The 17,732-nt window shown below is 38.2% G+C and overlaps 1 protein-coding gene across 11 annotated transcripts in view; it reads left to right on the top strand.

Moving 5' to 3' along the window:
* Positions 1 to 17,732, top strand: part of Tasp1 (taspase 1) — a 218,374-nt gene that overhangs the window by 149,093 nt on the left and 51,549 nt on the right. For 9 of the 11 annotated variants that reach the window (XR_013108845.1, XM_034496122.2, XM_076929842.1 and 6 more), the window contains one exon: positions 3,598 to 3,708. The exons of the other annotated variants lie outside the window; for them this stretch is intronic. Coding sequence is in view for 8 of the 9 variants with exons in the window: in XM_034496122.2 (XP_034352013.1) it covers positions 3,598 to 3,708 (111 nt within the window). In the remaining variant the exon portion in view is untranslated. The remainder of the gene's footprint in view (positions 1 to 3,597; positions 3,709 to 17,732) is intronic. 11 annotated transcript variants of the gene reach the window in all.

Genomic DNA, 17,732 nt, shown 5'->3' with positions numbered 1-17,732 from the left:
CAAATATAATTGTTTTGGTAATGAACACAACTATGTTTAATTTTATCAAGAGACATAAAAGACCTGGTTTTATCTTTTTCTGATATTAGCAATCACTAATTTTATTCTCTTATCAGTTTTTATTTTATGTTATAAGTGATATAGTCAAATATCTCCTTTATATATCATCTAGGATACTTCTATAGAAAAAAATATTTAAACCTTCTATGTATTTTTATAGGAAAGGCAGAAAGTACTTGATTTTTCCCCCTGCATCATATTAGGACTAACATATCAAAAAGCTAATACATTTTTAACATTATATTTGTTTATGTGTGCATCAAAAATTTGTTTATGTTGAGATCAAAGGATAATTTGTGGCAGTTGTTATGTTCCTTCTACCGTGTAGTTTCCTGAGATCAAACTCATACCATCAGGTTTAGCATCAAGCACTTTTACTCACTGAGCCGTTTCACTAGCTCATGACTAATGCTTTTACAAACATATTATATATTCACTTTTCAATCAATTTGCTTGACATTTTTTGATGATGAATAAGTTTATTTGTTCCTTTCTTCATTTATGTTGAGATAGCTTCATGCAGTACATGCGGGCCTTTAGTTCACTGTGTAGCCGAGGATGCATTGAAGCTCCTGTTCTTCCTGCCTCCACCTCCTAAGAGCTGGGATTACAAGTTGGCTCACCTCACCCATCTTTCAGAAGTGCTCTTTGCTATGCCTGTTTTCAGTTCTTCGTTGCAGTCACAATCTTTGTTTTTTTAATAAGTTGTAAGATCATAAAATACCTTTTCTTGTATAGCAATGACAAAGTAAAGATGTAATGAAATGCATTTCTGGTGCACATGAGGAAAGATTGGGACTCAAAGGCAGAAAACGTTTGAGTCACGATTTAGTTTCACTACAGTATGTTCTAAGAAACGTGGGTATTTAGGAGGTAAAAACTCCAATTTTCTTTCATTGGTATCTGTAATAGAAAAAGCTTTGATGTCCTAACCTGTATGTTAAACGTATATGCCAGAATATAAATCAGAATTTTAGTAGTTTCTTAGTAAAACTCAATCATTGGGAAATTTTTTATAGTCTCCTATAATAAGAAAGGGAAATATTGTCCCTCTCTTAGTGGCTTAACTTAGCTATTCTGAGTTTCATTTTAATTATTAAGACCTTCCTTTTTTTAATCTGCTCTTCTCTGATGTGGTGCCTGTGTATGTGTGTGTATGTGTATATTTCTGTGTTATGCATATTGCTACAAGTTCATCTCACATGACAATTTTGATGTTATAATTTCATGTGGTTTAGCTGTTTGACTTTTGAGGCACGTGTACATAACCTTCTGAACATACATTTAGCTTATAATATGTGAATTTTCTGTCACTATTGTCCTAAAATATACCATTTTATTATTCAACATCAAATATAAGTACAAAAGGAATTAAAATTTTTATGAGGTTTTGTAACCTTAACATGGCCCTTACATAGTAAATGTACAACATGTTTTTTAACAATTGGTTTAATTATATATTTTCTGCTTATAAAATGAATGTTACAAAGTGAACAAGATAATGATTGATATAATCCTGCCCACAAAGCTGTATATTCAATTCCATGTGGAGCTTTGTCTAAGTATAGATATTTATAAAGAGATTTTGAAAGGTGACATTTTTACAAGCTGTATCAGGCAATTTGAAAGTCGTGTTCACACTTACATGAACTGTTGGTATTTTAGCAATGTCTATGCATAGTATATGTATATATACAATGTATGCATGTGCATGTATACTTAGGGAAAGGGATAATTGCAGAGGAGTGAACAGAGGAGGAGAAGTATATGTATTAAGAGGATAATTGTTACATGAAAGGATGGTAAATGGCTTAAAGCTTATTACAGATAGTGTTTCTGAAGATCTGTCAGTAGTGCTTGATTCTCGTCACAGTAATACTACCCCGAGGAGAGCTGAGTACCGTGTCAGTTTTCATTTATTTACAGACATAAGGGTTTGTGGGGCTGAAGTGTAGCTCTGTGGTTGAGCTCTTCCCTGGCCAGAGTACATCCTTAGCATTGCCCCCACCCCCTGCAAGCCATTATTTAGAAGTAGAGTCTGCTTAGAGAGATAGCTCAGTGGTTAAGGGCACTTAACTGCCCTTCCAGAGGACCTGGTTTGGATTCCCAGTACCCACATGGCAGTTAAGTACTGTTTGTCTGCAACTCTACTTCCAAGGGATCTGACACCTCTTCTGGCCTCTGAGCCTCAGGCTTGTACAGACATTTATGCACATATTTAAAAGAAAAATGAAAAAAATTTTAAATGAACAAGAAGTGGTTGCTTAACTTAGCTAATCTAGTCCGAGTTTTAGTTTAATTGTTCAGACCCTCCTTGTTCATGAGTGTGTTTCTCTGTTATGCATATTGGAGACATATTAAGTTGTGCCTAGTCCTGCTGATGGATCCTCCACTCGTAGGAAGCTCCTTCTGAAGGTAGCTGAAGTACTCCTGCCTTTTAGGTTCACAGACACTTAGATCATGATACCAGATTTAAATATTGAACATTTTTCTGGTAGAAAGGAAACTGCTTCAAAACTAAGAAATTTTCTATTAGAATTCACCAATCCTTAAAGTCTCTTTTGATATTACTTTCACAGTAGCTACTGCCATAAAGCATTTGTTCATTACTCTTAATCAGTACAAACGTGCCTCTTTCTTTTACTAAATGTGTCTGAGTGCTCCAAGTTCATCTCACAGTTACAATCCCCCTCCCTCTTTCCACATCCCTCCCTTACCCCCCTTTTCTCTTACTCCCTTCCATCTTTTTCTTTATTTATGTATATGAATGTTTTGCATTCGTGAATATATGTGCATTGTGTGTGTGCCTGGTGTCACAGCAGTCAGAAAAGGGTGTCAGATCTCCTGGAGTTACAGACAGTTGTAGGTGCTGGGGCCTGAACCTAGGTCCTCTGTAAGGACTTGTGAACCATTTCTCTAGCCCCTAAATATACTTTTTCTTTAGAACGACATAGAGGCTTTGTTTCTGAGAGTTGTGTGCATATGAGAAGGGCTGGAAGATGCGACAGGGCTGTTTTACTCTGTCCTCCTCACACTGGTTGGTATCTGACTCTCTTGAACAACAGTGGTTAGAGAGAGATTCAGACTACATTTCTCCCACCCTACATTTCTCCCCAGCCACCCAGGCAGTGGAGAATCAGAAAGAAAATGGTCGACAGCTATAGATACCATATTTTTGAATGGGAGACTAAGCCATCCAACCAGATGGTTTGTAGTTACTCATTAGTTGGAATGAGACAGAACCCTAGGTGTGGAATCTGCATCCCTGTGTTACATACATTATTTCTCTGAAACAGGGGGTTCCTTTATTTTTACCTGTTTTCTTTTGAGATCAAATAGACCTATGTTTCTTTATATTGTACTGAATCTCATTACTAAAATTACCAGACTGTTTGCAGAAGTCAGTTTGTTCCGTCACTGAGTTGTCCTAATACACAACTACTTTGTAAGTTGTGCGCAATGGGGTTTTATGTTTATTGAGACAAGCAAAGCATTCAGTATTGCTTTTCCTCAACCATGTTTTTCTTGGACTTGTAGGATGTGGAGAGCATCTTGTGCGCACCATACTGGCTAGAGAATGTTCACACGCTTTACAAGCTGAAGATGCTCACCAAGCTCTGTTGGAGACTATGCAAAACAAGTTTATCAGTAAGTGGACTGTTGAGACAAGGGTACTGTGTAAATATAGAGAATTCTCTGAGCTGTGTACATCAGGAGTCAGGTTTTCCACATAAGCCTCTAGCATAGTTATACCTTCGGCTACTAGTACTTGTGAGCAGAAATTCTATTACAGTAGCTACTATAGCATGATACCAGCAATTAACTAATTTGGTGTCTAGATTCTGAGACCTTATCTAGCATTAAAATGCCAAGCACTAGAATAAAATTATGACAAAGAAATTCAAGGCACAATGTGCTATGTAGCATATTTGAAATTCAAATTGGATTCATTCTTTTGATAAAGTCAGGGTTGTATCCTGACATTTTATTGCCATGTGCCCTGCCCAGGGTCAAGATGGCATCCTGCCTGGACATTTGTTGAGTCCTCTTAACTAGATGTGTATGTGGGGGGGAATAATCTGAGGTTGGAAGAAGGAAATATCCTCGTCTGTTTTAGTTGAGGACCACATCAGTGAAAAAGTGGAGGACTCAGGTTTTGAGACAAGGTAGATGGTGCAGTCCTGCTCTAACCAGGATTTAGAAGCCGTACAGTACATTAAATGGGTGAAGGCTAAAATGAAGAATTTCTAACTATACTAAGCAGTAGCTCTAAGATTAAAAAAGACTGTTTGTGACTGCACTGGCTTACCTTCCCGGGTATACATTTCCTTTCAGCCTTTTCAGTGAGGCATTTACCTCTGTCAACTTGGGAAGAAACTCTTGCCAGTGAGCACCCTTTAGTTTTCCCACAAGTTGCACATTAATGCCCAGTTCCCAGTCCTATTTTTGTTTTCTTATGGAGACCAAGCTAAGCAAGTATTTCTCCAAAAAAATACTGTTGCTAGCTATGGCTAGTGGTTATGTCAACTTGACACAGGATAGAGTAATCTGAGTAAAGAAAATCTCAATTGAGAAAATGCCTCCATTAGACTGGCTCTAGGGAAGCCGTGGTACAGTTTCTTATTTGATAATTGATGTAGAAAGGCCTAGTCTACGGTAGATGATGCTACCCTTGGGCAGGTGGTCCTGAGTTGTATAAGAAAAGCAGGCTTAGCAAGTCAATAGCAGTGTTCCTCCACTGCCTCTGCTTCAGTTCTTGCCTCCAACTTCCTGGAGTTCCTGCCCTGCCCTTTCTTAGAGATGGAACAAGACTGGAGAGTTGCACACTGAAATAAACCCTTTTCTCCCCATGTTGGGTCATAATGTTTTATCACAGCAATAAAAACCCTAAGACAGGAACCCTGGGGATGAATGTTTCTTCAGAAGAACACACTTGGAGGGATTTTGAATCCCATTTTAGAAGATGTAGTTAGGCCATCAGAGAGCTAAACTTTGCTCTTTGGGTTAAGATAGGATTGACCTGGAATCAAGTGCAATAGGTCATGCTCCAGAGTTCAGGAAGGGCAGCAGATGCTGAGCTCTGGGTGACTTAGATCCCCATGTGTGAGTGAGAGTGAGGTTTTCAGAGCATGTAGGTTGCAGAGGACATAGAGAAGGAATTGGCAGATGATGCTCTGAGATGCAAGAGCTTGTTGAGAGAACCATGGGTGACAATTGTGTTCAGTCGGTTGAGCTCTAGTTTCCATGTTAAGGGCTATGAAAGAATTTCACTGGGCCTATCTGCATAGTTTTAATTGCATACTTTCTGGACCTGCAGCTGAGGCAGACTCTGTTAGGTAGCTTTGGACCCACACTTTCAATCCCACCTCTCTTCCCCAGTCTGAGGTAATAAAAGGGGTCCATATTGCAGCTATTTATCTTCTCTAGTTTTAATTGCTGGCTCACCTTTCTGCTAGTTACATAAGCACCACATAAGCTCATTGTCTTTTTATATTTACACACACACACACACACACACACACACACACACATTTCCTACTTTGTACTATTCCTTTTCTGGTGGCACCTGGATTTCAGGAAGCATCTGTGTTCTGGAGTACTGTCCGGGAGGAACAGTCTGGTTCTGCAATACATTTCCCTCACTCTTGGATTTTGCTGAGTGATTTGCCCTCCACCTGCCTGTGGAAGTTAGCCTGTGTTACCATTGAGTGCATTGTGGTAGCTGTAGCTTAAAGCTTCCTTAACCCAGACAGCAACCACTGACACAGACACCCAAGTGATACACAGCTCACCTTCTGGTTACACATTCCTTTCAGCCTTTTCAGTGAGGCCTTTACTTTGTCAACTCGGAAAGAGGAACAGAAACTCCTGCCAGTGAGCAGCCTTTTGTTTTCCCACAAGTTGCACATTAATTCCCAGTTTTATTTTTAGATTCTTATGGGGGCCAGGTTAATCAAATATTTCTCCAAACTAATGTCTTTTCAATAATCTAGCCTTTACTTACCCCCCAAGTATTGTGCCATCTGAGGTTGTCACAGTATAGAATTTGCAAAAGCCCACATAGAAGCTCAGAGGCTAGAACCAAATTCAGGTGGATTTACTCATGGGAAAATGGAGGGCTTCTAAAGCCTGAATGACCTCCTCAGAATGATAAGTTGTCATCTTGATCTGTTAAAAGTAGTAAGCTCTGTTAGAAAAGAGGTTTTCAGCCACTTAGAGAGAAAATAACAGATTATGCTTAGAAAAATAGTATTTATTTGATTGGAAAATAGACTCAGTGACCAAAGGAAAATTTGCTTCACTAGGAAGGGATTTTGAACAGGTGTTTTCTCACATTCTTACGGGTATATTGCCTGCATGCATGTCCGTGCACCTTGTGTGTGCCTGGTGTACATGGATGACAGGAAAATGCCTTGGATGCTTTGGAACTGGAGTTGCAAGTATTTGTGAACCATCATATGGGTTCTGGAAACTGAACCCAGGTCTTCTGAAGAACAGCTAGTGTTCTTGACCACTGAGCCATCCTTTCAGCCTACTTTCTTACATTCCTTATGCTTAGGTTATGAAGACTTAGAAAAGATCCTCCAAGACTCTCTGAAATCTGAATGGTTGCATTCTTTAATTCTCTCTGTCTCTATCCACCCTCCGTGTGTGTGTGTGTGTGTGTGTGTGTGTGTGTGTAAGTGTCACCTGATAGCAACATACAAACTGAGGAACTATTGTGGATAGGACTTTAGGTCTACTAATCGTGACTGTCCAGAAAAGATTGATTGCATTCTTGTTAAGTTCTCAGATACATCAGTCAGACCTAGATCTTATTCTTTTCTTTCATTAATAGTGGTGAATGCTGTTTTTAAAGGAAAGTGACTTTTGGACTAATAACATATGATTGATTTGTTGTCATTGTATACATATGGTATATGTATACATCAATGAAAAGGAACAATAAGAATTGAAGGAGGAGGTTAATGACAGTTAACTTCTTAGAAGTCCTGTGACAGGTGTATAATTAAAGCATATGGTAACTTCGTATCCGTTGTGAATGACCTGAAGGATCCCACTGAATCTAAAGCTGCAGAGTCGCTCACTGTTAGTTCTCCTCCAAATTTGGGTCTAGGGACTCCCTAAATGTAACTCTTCTGGTCCATTGCTCTTGTTTTGTATAATTCAAAAATTGCTAATGACATTGGGCAGTTTACTTCTGAGACCCTATTATTGACTGTGTATTGAGCACCATCTAAAAACTTTCTTGACTTTAAAAAGATCAAGGTGTTTTATAGAGCTCAGGTTACTGACTTTGCTTATTTAATGGTTAAAAGTTATCTTCGAAGAATTGAGGGATTTGCCCCCAAAGTCATCTTGTTAGCCAGTGATTATTGATTTGTTCTGTAATTTTATATAAAATATAGAAGAAGTTCTAAGACTTGGGACAGCTGGTCCTCTTTAGTTTTGTGTCCATCTACTGGGTTACTTAAGTGGTTTTCTGTCTTTTAAGATCAAGAACATTAGGTAAGAGGAAGTTTAAGAATTCCTTGGCCATGCTAAATTCTCTTGGTTCTCTAATGGATTCAGTCTATAAATCTGAAATTCTTTTTAATCAGATGATTTGGACATGGGATTAGGAAATAAAAAGAATTCGGGAAGCACATGTGATCATTACAAAGTACTTGGAATAAAATGAATTAGATTTAGTAGAGGCCTGGACTAAGAGCAAGGAGGTTGATTTCTTTTAGTGAACTGGTAGTATAATTACCTGTCTGCCTAAAATAGACAGCTCTTTTTTGTTCCTTTTTTTGTTGTTGTTGTGTTGAGAACTGTACTAGCACCACGTTTGGGTGCCAAAAAATGTCGCGGGCCGAGCAAAATGTTGAGGCCCGGGCTGCCCCGAGTTTGGCAGCCACTGTATCCTGGTCCAAGCTGCCGCTCCGGTCCGCGGGTCGGGGTTCAGCAAGAGAGAGAGTGAGGAGGGACTCGAAGAATGGAGACCAGACAGAGTATGATTCAATCCCGTTTATTCTTCAGTCTTTCTTCCTGGTCTAAGTCCCAAGTCTTGAGTTCCTAGTTCCTAGTTCCTAGTGCCTCCAAGTTCCAAGTTACTTCTTCCAAGTTCTCTCCCAAGTGCCTGCTTCTCTGTCTCCTCTCTGCTGTGTCTACCTAATGTCTGATTCTCTGATGTCTGCCTCTGCCTTTTATATGTCTCACTTCTAAGCCATGCCTTTTGGTCATGCCTTTAATCATGCTCTTAGGTCTTATCTCTAAATCTGATCTCTACACTTCTAAGTCAAACTCTAAAGTTACACACCTTTAATCTCACACACCTTTAATCTCACACACCCAAGGTATCTAAACCAAGATTATCGGAGTGTGCTCAGCTGTTGTAGGCTATTGTAATCCAAGTCTCATGTCAGGGTATATGGCTCAAGATGGCTGCAAAGCTGATAGCTGCTTTCTGCTAAAAGTCGGCCCCCAACATTGTTGTTGTTGTAGAATGGGGAGGCAGATCTTCAGGGTCCCAAAACTCCTTCAAGTTCCAACTATTTATTCAATCCTTGGAGTAGCTTATGGGCTCACCTAAATTACTTTTAAAAACACAGTTATATATCAAATAATATACCAATTAAAAATCTATATTAAGACTTTGAGTAGTGATGTCATGTTCCTGTCTAGAGTGGTATGGTTGAAATCTTTTCATGCAGTGATTGAATTAAGTTAATGATTACTTTTTCATCTTGTGGAAATATGAAATTCTTCCATTTTTGCTTTTTAATGTAATTTTTACAAAAATTGTAAAATCCAATTTAAAGATTATCATTGCAATATCAACAGAAAAGTTTTATATAATAGTCAAGTCAAAAACTCCATTTTGTTCATCTGAAGCTCATTCTTTTTGTCAGAAAAAAAATTTCTAAAAGGTCTATCTTCATAGTTTCCTATCTGTTAGCTATCTATCTAATTTATCAGCATTTTAAATAAGTATGTAGATACAATTTAAACATATAATTCACTTAACGTATAATTTAAATGAATAGTTTCACTTAATGGCCTTCCTCCGCCCCTCAACTATGGTCCCATAGCCACAGCTGACTTTGAACTTCTAGTCCTCGTTCTTAGCCTCTCAAGTACTAGATTATAGTGCACCACCATACCTGGCAACTTAGAATATGTTGACACGCCTTATATGTCTATATAGCAAAATTAATAGCTTAGTTATTTCATGATTCTGTAATGAATTCATTTTTTTACTGGAAGGGATTTAAATTGTCTGTATCATTTCATCATGAATGAATTCCTACCTCTTCATATTCTTTTAAGTAAATCATCTACTATCTAACTACCATAGTTATTACTTTTAATTTTTTTATTCTTTGAGAATTTTATATGTATCTTGATCATATTTATCTCCTTCCCTAACTACTCCTATGCCCATCATCTTAAGTGTGGTTAACTCTGGTGTATTTTAAAGGAGTCATGTAACTAGACCTTTAGTGTATGGTGGTTCAGGCTGGGAGAAGTGTTTTATAGCACCGTGTTCATGGTTAATGGGGCTACAGTTGAGTTTTCGTCTTTCCCTTGGATGTTTAGACTTCAATAAAACCACACAAGTGTAGGTTTTGGTAAAAGAGTTTCTCCAGTGGTGAGGCCTATTGAAGAACAGAATGGTTTTATTGAAATTAATAGATACCTTATTCTTGCTGTGATTTTTTTTTTTAAATTTAGAGTTGTCTGACAATTATTGATATTGATAAATTTTCACAAACTGGTTGACTGTATGTATGTCTTAATTTTGAGATTTATATTAGGTGTATTGCTCTTTTAAAAATCAGATTATCCTGTGATGTCTGGTAGCGCAGGCATGTCATTTTTGCTCCTTGGGAGGCTGAGACAGTGCTCAAAAGGGCAGCTTGAGAAAATTAGTAAGGTCTTGTCTCAAAATAAAATCCAAAAAGGTGTGGCTGCAGATGAAGGCTGTGGCTTCATCACCATGACTTTTAAATCGAGCATCTGTTATTACAGAGACACCAGTGTAAAAACTGGCTCTAATTTTTGGAGTTCTGGCCCATGAAAGTATAGGTATCCTCGTTTGGCTGGAGTTTAAACTCATGTCAGACTTTCCACACCAAATCTCCAAAACTGCAATTTGTCAGTCATGGTACCTCAAGTTTTTCCTACTTTGGCACTGTTTCCACAGGTGGATTCTGCTCTCTTCAGGGCAAGCAATTCTGTCACCTCATTTCTTTTGTGGATCTAAGATGGGTTTTTATATTTTTATTTTGTTCAGTATGATTGGTGATACTGATTGTTCACCTGGCAGAATCTCTAATTACTTAGGAGACAAGTTTCTGTTCATGCCTTTGGGGTATTACCTACTTACGTTAGGTTAATTGATGTGTGAAGTCACACTTTAACTGTGGGTATCACCATTCCATGAGCCAGAGTCCTGAACTGACTGAAGAAAAAGGAGAAAGTGAGCTGGCCAGGAGTATTTATGTCTGCTCCATACTTGGGTCTATGCTGCACCTCACTGTCTCAAACTCCTGCTACTGTGTTTTCTTACCATGGGCCCTCACACTGTTGTGTAAAAGGAACCTGTTCTTTCTTAATATGCCTCTATAACAGATTTGGCTGTTCTGGAACTCACTCTGTAGACAGGCTGACTGACCTCAAACTCACAGAGATCCACCTGCTTCTGCCTCTACTTGGATTAAAGATATGTGCCACTACCAACCAGCCCCTTAATTTGCTTTTGATTTGCATTTTAACCCCACAATGTGAAGGATAACTTAAACATTCAGCTTTTCACTAGCTGTTAGGACACAGTGGAAGCTTCCACATTCCTTAGGTGTCAGACCGTCCTCTTTACACTCTATTTCAGTAATATTGATCATTTGAAATACAGATAATTATAACTAAAGATAATTGCTTGTGTTTTGTCTCTTAAGATGAATGGTTTTCGTCTTTGAGAATTTCATATAATATATTTTGATTGTGTTATTTCCCTTCTCACAGGTCCTCTCCATTTCCCTACCTATCCATTCTCTTAAGAACCAAAGCCAAATTTACATGAGCCAGCCACTCCTCAACATGGGTGGAGCCTGCGCACCCATGGTGGTTGATATACATAGTATCATGACATTGAAGAAAACTCCCAGAACCTTTCAGTTTTGAATAACTTCTTGTTTCTAGATAGGATTTAGTGCCCATTTCTCCCTTTCTGTGCTGGGGTTTTGTCTTGCTTGAGCTTGTGCAGGTCTTATGCATGTGGTCACAGTTTCTGTGAGTTCATATTTGCATCTGTTCTGTTGTGTTTGGAAAATGCTGTTTCCTTGAAGTCACTGTCCCTGGCTTTTCAAACCCTCTGCCTATTTTGTGCAGATTCTTGGGCCTTGTGGTTTGATAAAGACATCTCACTTAGGGACGAGCTTTTCAGTTTTCTTCTCCACATGTTGTCTAGTTGTGGGTTTTTCTATTAATTACTATGTACTGCAAGAAGAAGCTTCTTAATTGAGGGTTGAACAAGGCACAGTTTTGGGAATAGAGTGATGTATAGCAAGATCTCTTCAGAAGATGTTTCATTGCTATGTTCATTTAGCAGATAGTAGATTTTCCCTTAGAACCTATGACTTAGCCTCATGCTTTTGGCTTCCTTAACAGCATCAGGTATGGGCCCCATCTCATGGAGTAGGGCTTAAGTCAAATTCAAAAGTGCCTGGTTACTCCTGACTTTTTTGATACTATTCCACAGATCATACCTGACGATCGTATTGTAGCTCATATGGTTTGTGCCTCAGTTTGGTTAATGATAACTCTTCTCCTCTAGTGGATATATGCCAGCTCAGCACTGTGAATATTAGTTAGTAGGCTTAAGGTTTTCACTTGAGTACCAGCTAGATATTTTCATGTTCTATGACATAAGTACGTGATATTTAATGATAGGGTTTTTCCTTCAGGTCGTGGAGGGTAAGCAATAGCATTGGCATAGCCTGTAATCTTTGAGGGGTCTATGGGACTCCAGTGGCCAACAGCTGAAAAAGAGGTAACTCATTCCTAGCACAAATGATTTTATTTGGTAGCATATGATGTTTTGTTGGAGTACTATGCTCCCCATTATGTGGTAGCTCCATATACATTCCTTTTACATATTTAATTATTTTATTAATTTTCTACAGTAGTAGATTTCCATGTGGCTTTTCAAAAGACCTTTAGTGTTAGTTGCGCCTCACCATACTCCCCTCTCTACCCTACCATTCCATTCCCTAACTTATTTAATCCTCCTGTTCTTACTCCTCTTTATCCCTTTATACCACTGGGAGGTCAGGTCTCATTTCATTTCTTTGAAGAGCTGTGTTCTAACTGTTCCACTCCTCTTTCTACCCACCTAGTCAGACTAAGGTTTTTTCTTAGCCCTTCTTGATGTATATTGCATGCTTGATGAGTGTTTGACTTTTAAAAATTAAGCTTATAATTCAATACAATTTATACATTCAGTTGCCATTTTAAGATACAATCTAGGAACCTGTTTATTTATTCTTTGATTTTTTTTTCCAATAATAACCTGTTACAAAGCTCTAATATTACAACAAGACATTGCTATTGATATAATACACTAGTCGTCTTCTTCTTTTTATATAATTATAGCATTTTTTCCTTCTGCATCCTTCTTCCATACTCTCCATATATTCTTCCCTGTTCTCTTTCAGATTCATGGTCCATTTTTTCACCAGTTGTTACAATATACCAGTCTTACTGAGTTTTCTTGCTTTTATTTGTACTTGTACTTATATTTGTATGTAGTTCTATGCAACTGTTTTGGTGATTGTTCTACTGCTGCAGAGATATACCACCACCACACAGCACCTCCTAAACAGGAAAGCATTTCATTTGGTGTTTGCTCACAGCTTCAGAGGTTTAGTCCATTAGCATCATAGCAGGGTAGCATGTTGGCACTCAGGCAGACATGGTGCTGGAGAAGTAGATGAGAGTTCTACATCTGGATCTGCATAAAGAAGGAAGAGAGAGAGAGGGAAGGAGAGGGGGGGAGAAGGGGAGGGAGAAGAAAGGGTAGAGAGAGAGATAGAGATAGAGAGATAGAGAGAGAGAGAGAGAGAGAGATAGAGAGAGAGAGAGAGAGATGCTGGGCTTGGCTTAGGTTTTTGAAACCTCAGAGCTCACCACCAATGACACACTTCCACAAGGCCATGCCTACTTCAACCATCTTTCTAAGCATTCAAATAGATGAGCCTATGGGACCACTCTTATTCAAACCACCACCACAGCTTTTTTTTTTTTTTGGTAGGGCTGGACATTAAACACATGGCATCGTTCATGCTAAGCATGTATACTTTCATGGAGATACAGCTGTTTGTTGAAGGCCTGTGCCTTCAAACTATGTTTAAAACTAATGCCAATTTTTTTTCTTATACTGTAATTTAACAATCTACCTGGAGATGTGTTTTTCCATTTAGCAGGCACTAGCTGTATGTCCCTACTAATTAATTAGAATTAAGTTTAAACTTGTTTTTCAGTTTTAATATCATTATTTAAAGTGCTCAGTGTGTGGTCAATGAAATAGACACTGAAGACTTAGCACACGTTCATCATTGTTCTTCTATTTAAGCAGAACTGCTGGTCAGTGAAGTAAACATGAAGTTTTACACACATGGAAGGGAGAGAGGAGAGTAGATTGGGAGGAGAGAGGCGATTGGAAGGCGAAAGGTGGTTGATTGTTTTTGTGTTCAGGTGTATTTGTAATGTCCATATTTTACATATGGGATGCCTTTTTTGTAAGCTGATATTAACTTTAAAGAAAAGCTAATCTTTGGGGCTTTAAATTGAAATGAAGCTATGTACCATCTAGTAAAACTGAAATTATAGAAGTGTTTTATAGATCTTGAGAAATTAATTAGGGTTGTAACATTAAGCAAACAATGACTTAAATTTATAGAAAGAATAAAAATGTAACTTTCAGACATGTTCTGTGTGTAAAAATTACAACTTATTAAGAAGTCAAATAAATGTAGAAGCATGGAGAAAATGCTGTGGAAAATGTTTATTTTCCACATCAAAAGGCCATCACCCCTTCCACAATCTTCAGGTTTGGAAATGAATGTGATTTGTGGAATAACAGCAAGCAGGTAGAGTCATGGTGGACTAGATAGGCCAGACACAGTAATCGTGGACTTGACTCTGCGCCTGCTACAGCAAGTGCAAAAGCTACTTAGCACCAGAGTACTTGTTTAAGGGAAAAAGTAAATTTCAACTTGTTTAAATCACAGTAGGCCTAATTTTCTGTTGTTGCTAAATGCATTATAAAATGTTTCCTCATGGGAATGGAGGAAGGATATGTTGAATATCTGTTTTCTCATTAACCTCTTTATACAGATATTCTTTGATGTGGTTGTTTCCAAGAAAGCCACCATATTTGAAAATATTGTCACTGGACAGTGCACTATGGAGACCTAAGCTAGCAGCTGTTCTAGCATCACAATTTTGAATACTGGAGGATATTGGTGATTTACAATGGCGATCATGTGGCTGACTGTGAGTTGTGGTGAGCCCAGCATCTTGAGAAAGTATTGTTCTCTGTATTGCTAGCCAGGGAAAAACATGACAAATTAAATTTATTCACATATTGTACTAATAGTACATGGTTATTATAAAGCACTTCATATTTCTGAAAGAGTTTTCAAGCATACTCTTTGCACTAATCTTTTTTAATTTTCAAATGGTGGAAAATTCAGAACCAAAGGTTTTTCAGTTTTAATATCAGTATTTAAAGTGCTCAGTGTGTGGTTAGTGAAATGGATACTAAAGATTTAGCACACGTTCATCATTGTGCTTCTATTTAAGCAGAAATGCTGGTCAGTGAAATAAACATGTAGAGGTCGGAAGGGAAGGAGGAAAGGAGAGGCAGGGAGATTGGAAGGAAAGAGCCTTCTGGAAAACTCAGAAGCAAAGGAGACATGTATTAGTGTAGTTCCCTCTATGTAGTTTAGTAAAGAAGGCACCCACAATATCTCACACTATGCAATGAAAGTGTGTGTGTGTCCCTGCGCACACCTGCATGTATTTGCTCATGCACGTGTGTAGTAAGTATTCTCCCATAGCTTTCATTCTTACAGTCCTCTTTAACTGGGAAGAAACAGACAGATTCTCATTTGGGTGAGATTGACCCAGTCTCTCTGGGTCAGAGCAGTACCCTGACCTTGCTTCACTAGGGATGAGCATGCTGCCCACATGAAGCTGCCCAGCAGTCTTCCTTTGGCTTTTTTTGCTAGACATACATAAAGCAAGCATATTTCCTTCTGTTTGGGTTGCATGTATTAGAATTGACTGAAGACTCTCTATATCCCTAGATGTCTAAATATATGAGGAAGGAAATGTTCATTTATTTTGTATAGCAATGAGATTTTGATTTTCATATTATTTGCTTGGTGTTAAATAGCATGCTGTACCTCTTATTCTAATCCTAAATTGAGTTTTTCTCTTCATTTTTGACTTCAAATAACCCATATAAATGCAACAAAATGTGATTAAAGTAAGTAGCAGATGTTTGTTTTAGCATGTTAGTTTTGTTCTTTTCAGAAGACAGAAGAAAACTACACAAGAGAACTACATCTCATTTGGTAGACATGGGATAAGCTCAAGTCTCCATCTGCCCTGAGTTGGCTTTTGAAGAATCTTCGTTTCCCAAAACCATCCTATTACATATGTACAATCCTATTACTTATGTACCATCATGCATTTACATATTCATTCCCTCAGTGATTGGGTTTTTCATAGTATGTAGCCTGTGGATCTCATTTTTAATCCTTTACTCTGTTAAGGACAAGAAGATAAAATTGCTTACAAGTTACCTTGCTTAGCATTTTTTTCAAGTTACTTGGTTTTGCTTAGTCTTTTCTTCATTATAAGCATTTTCTTTTCCTTTAGAGTTGCTTGAAACTTGTTATCTCTTTTCAGGCCTCTATAAATTAAAGAACAACTGACAAGCCAACTTGCTTGTTTCTTTCTATTGTGTCAAGCAATGAATTAATAATTTTCAGTTTTCTTTGTGTTTCTAGATTTTCTGAAAGTTTTAAGGTTCTAATTAAAACTAATTTAGCATTTTAATTTTTTAAATTTGTGACTCATTTTTCCCTATCTGCCAGTCTTAAGAAATTTATGACTTTATTCTGCAGTTCTTCTTTTTATTTTACTTATTAGACACAGTGAAAGGTTTCCTGTAGCTACCTTTTGCTATGTTGGGGGGGGGGTCTTTTTTTTCCTTCCACTGTTCTCCCCTTTTCTTCTCTCCTTTCAACCCAGTAATACCAGATAAGAGAGAAAAAAGGACGGAGAGGAAAGGAAAGAGACCCTGCTGATTAGGGATGCTGAGTTCCTTGGGGCAAGTTTAATCTTCACTATCAGGGATATCTAATTCCCTCTTGTTTCTACTTTGTGCACAACTACTTAACAAATGACAATCAACAACAACCCACCCCACCTCTCAGGGCTCTAGCATTTATATACCCTCTGAAAAGTCCCCAGAAGTTCAAACATCAAACAATTGCAGAAACTATCTCTACCTGGCAAAATTACACCCCTGCTAGAGTGTGAGGCAAATCATAGTCAACTGCTATGGCAATCTGAAGCAGCTTCATGTCCCACATTTGGGATTAAAACAAAACATATTCTTACATTTCTGTGTCTTTTAAAGAAACCAAAACTCCGAAGCTATCACTACAGTTTCCCACTGCCCAAGGCTTCTGGGAGAGTATGAGATATATAAAATATGCCATTAAATCAAACAGAGCCACTAAAATTTCACAACCAAGGTGAAAAAGAATTTCAGGATTTTATTTATTAGAGGAACAGGAACAGGAGGAGAGAAGGAGGAAAAGGAGAATAGAAGAAAGTAAAAAAGGAAAAAGGAAAAAGGAAAGAAAGAAGGAAGGAAGGAAGGAAGGAAGGAAAGAAAGAAAGAAAGAAAGAAAGAAAGAAAGAAAGAAAGAAAGAAAGAAAGAAGCAAGTCCCAAAATACCATAGCCAGTTCTCTTAAGATTAACATATTTAGGCTTTGCTAAATTAGGACACAGAGAATTCCAGAGATAAACAGTGCCCAGTGAACTGGTAAGAAGAGGGAAGAAATTCAGTGCCTTATATCAGAGAAGGAATTTCGCAGCAGTCAACCTCATGATGCCCAGAATTCTGACATCCATCCTCAGTACACTGCGTTCATGGTAAAAGGACATATAAATGGGCTTAAAACCTGACTTAAATGGGCACTGACGTCAGTAACTAGCCCTCACACATTTCAGGCTGGCACATGGGCCTTCTGCTGAGAAGCAGTGACTCACTGCTCTTCTCTGTTCACCTGGCTGAATCCATTCAAATATCTGCTTCCCTCACTTTATTTTAAGCAGTATCTGCTGCAGCCTATTTTAGCCCTATGAGGAGGACCAGTGTACCTCTAGCCACCCTGACATGTCGTATTAGGCCCAAAGAAAAGGTGGCTGTCCAGGGAACATCTCCACACACCCTAAGAAACTTTCCCTATGACCTTCATAGAAGCTTCCTTGGCAGTCTTCCTACCCCTTTTCCTAACAGCTACTTGACTGAAAACAGTCTGTTTAGTTTCTTCTCTAAAGACTTTGTTTTAAAGTATTTTCACCCCTCTGATAACTTTCCACTAC

The sequence above is a fragment of the Arvicanthis niloticus genome, chromosome 2 (assembly GCF_011762505.2).
Source record: "Arvicanthis niloticus isolate mArvNil1 chromosome 2, mArvNil1.pat.X, whole genome shotgun sequence".
Lineage (NCBI taxonomy): Eukaryota > Metazoa > Chordata > Mammalia > Rodentia > Muridae > Arvicanthis > Arvicanthis niloticus.
This window is presented reverse-complemented; position numbering and strand designations above follow the sequence as displayed.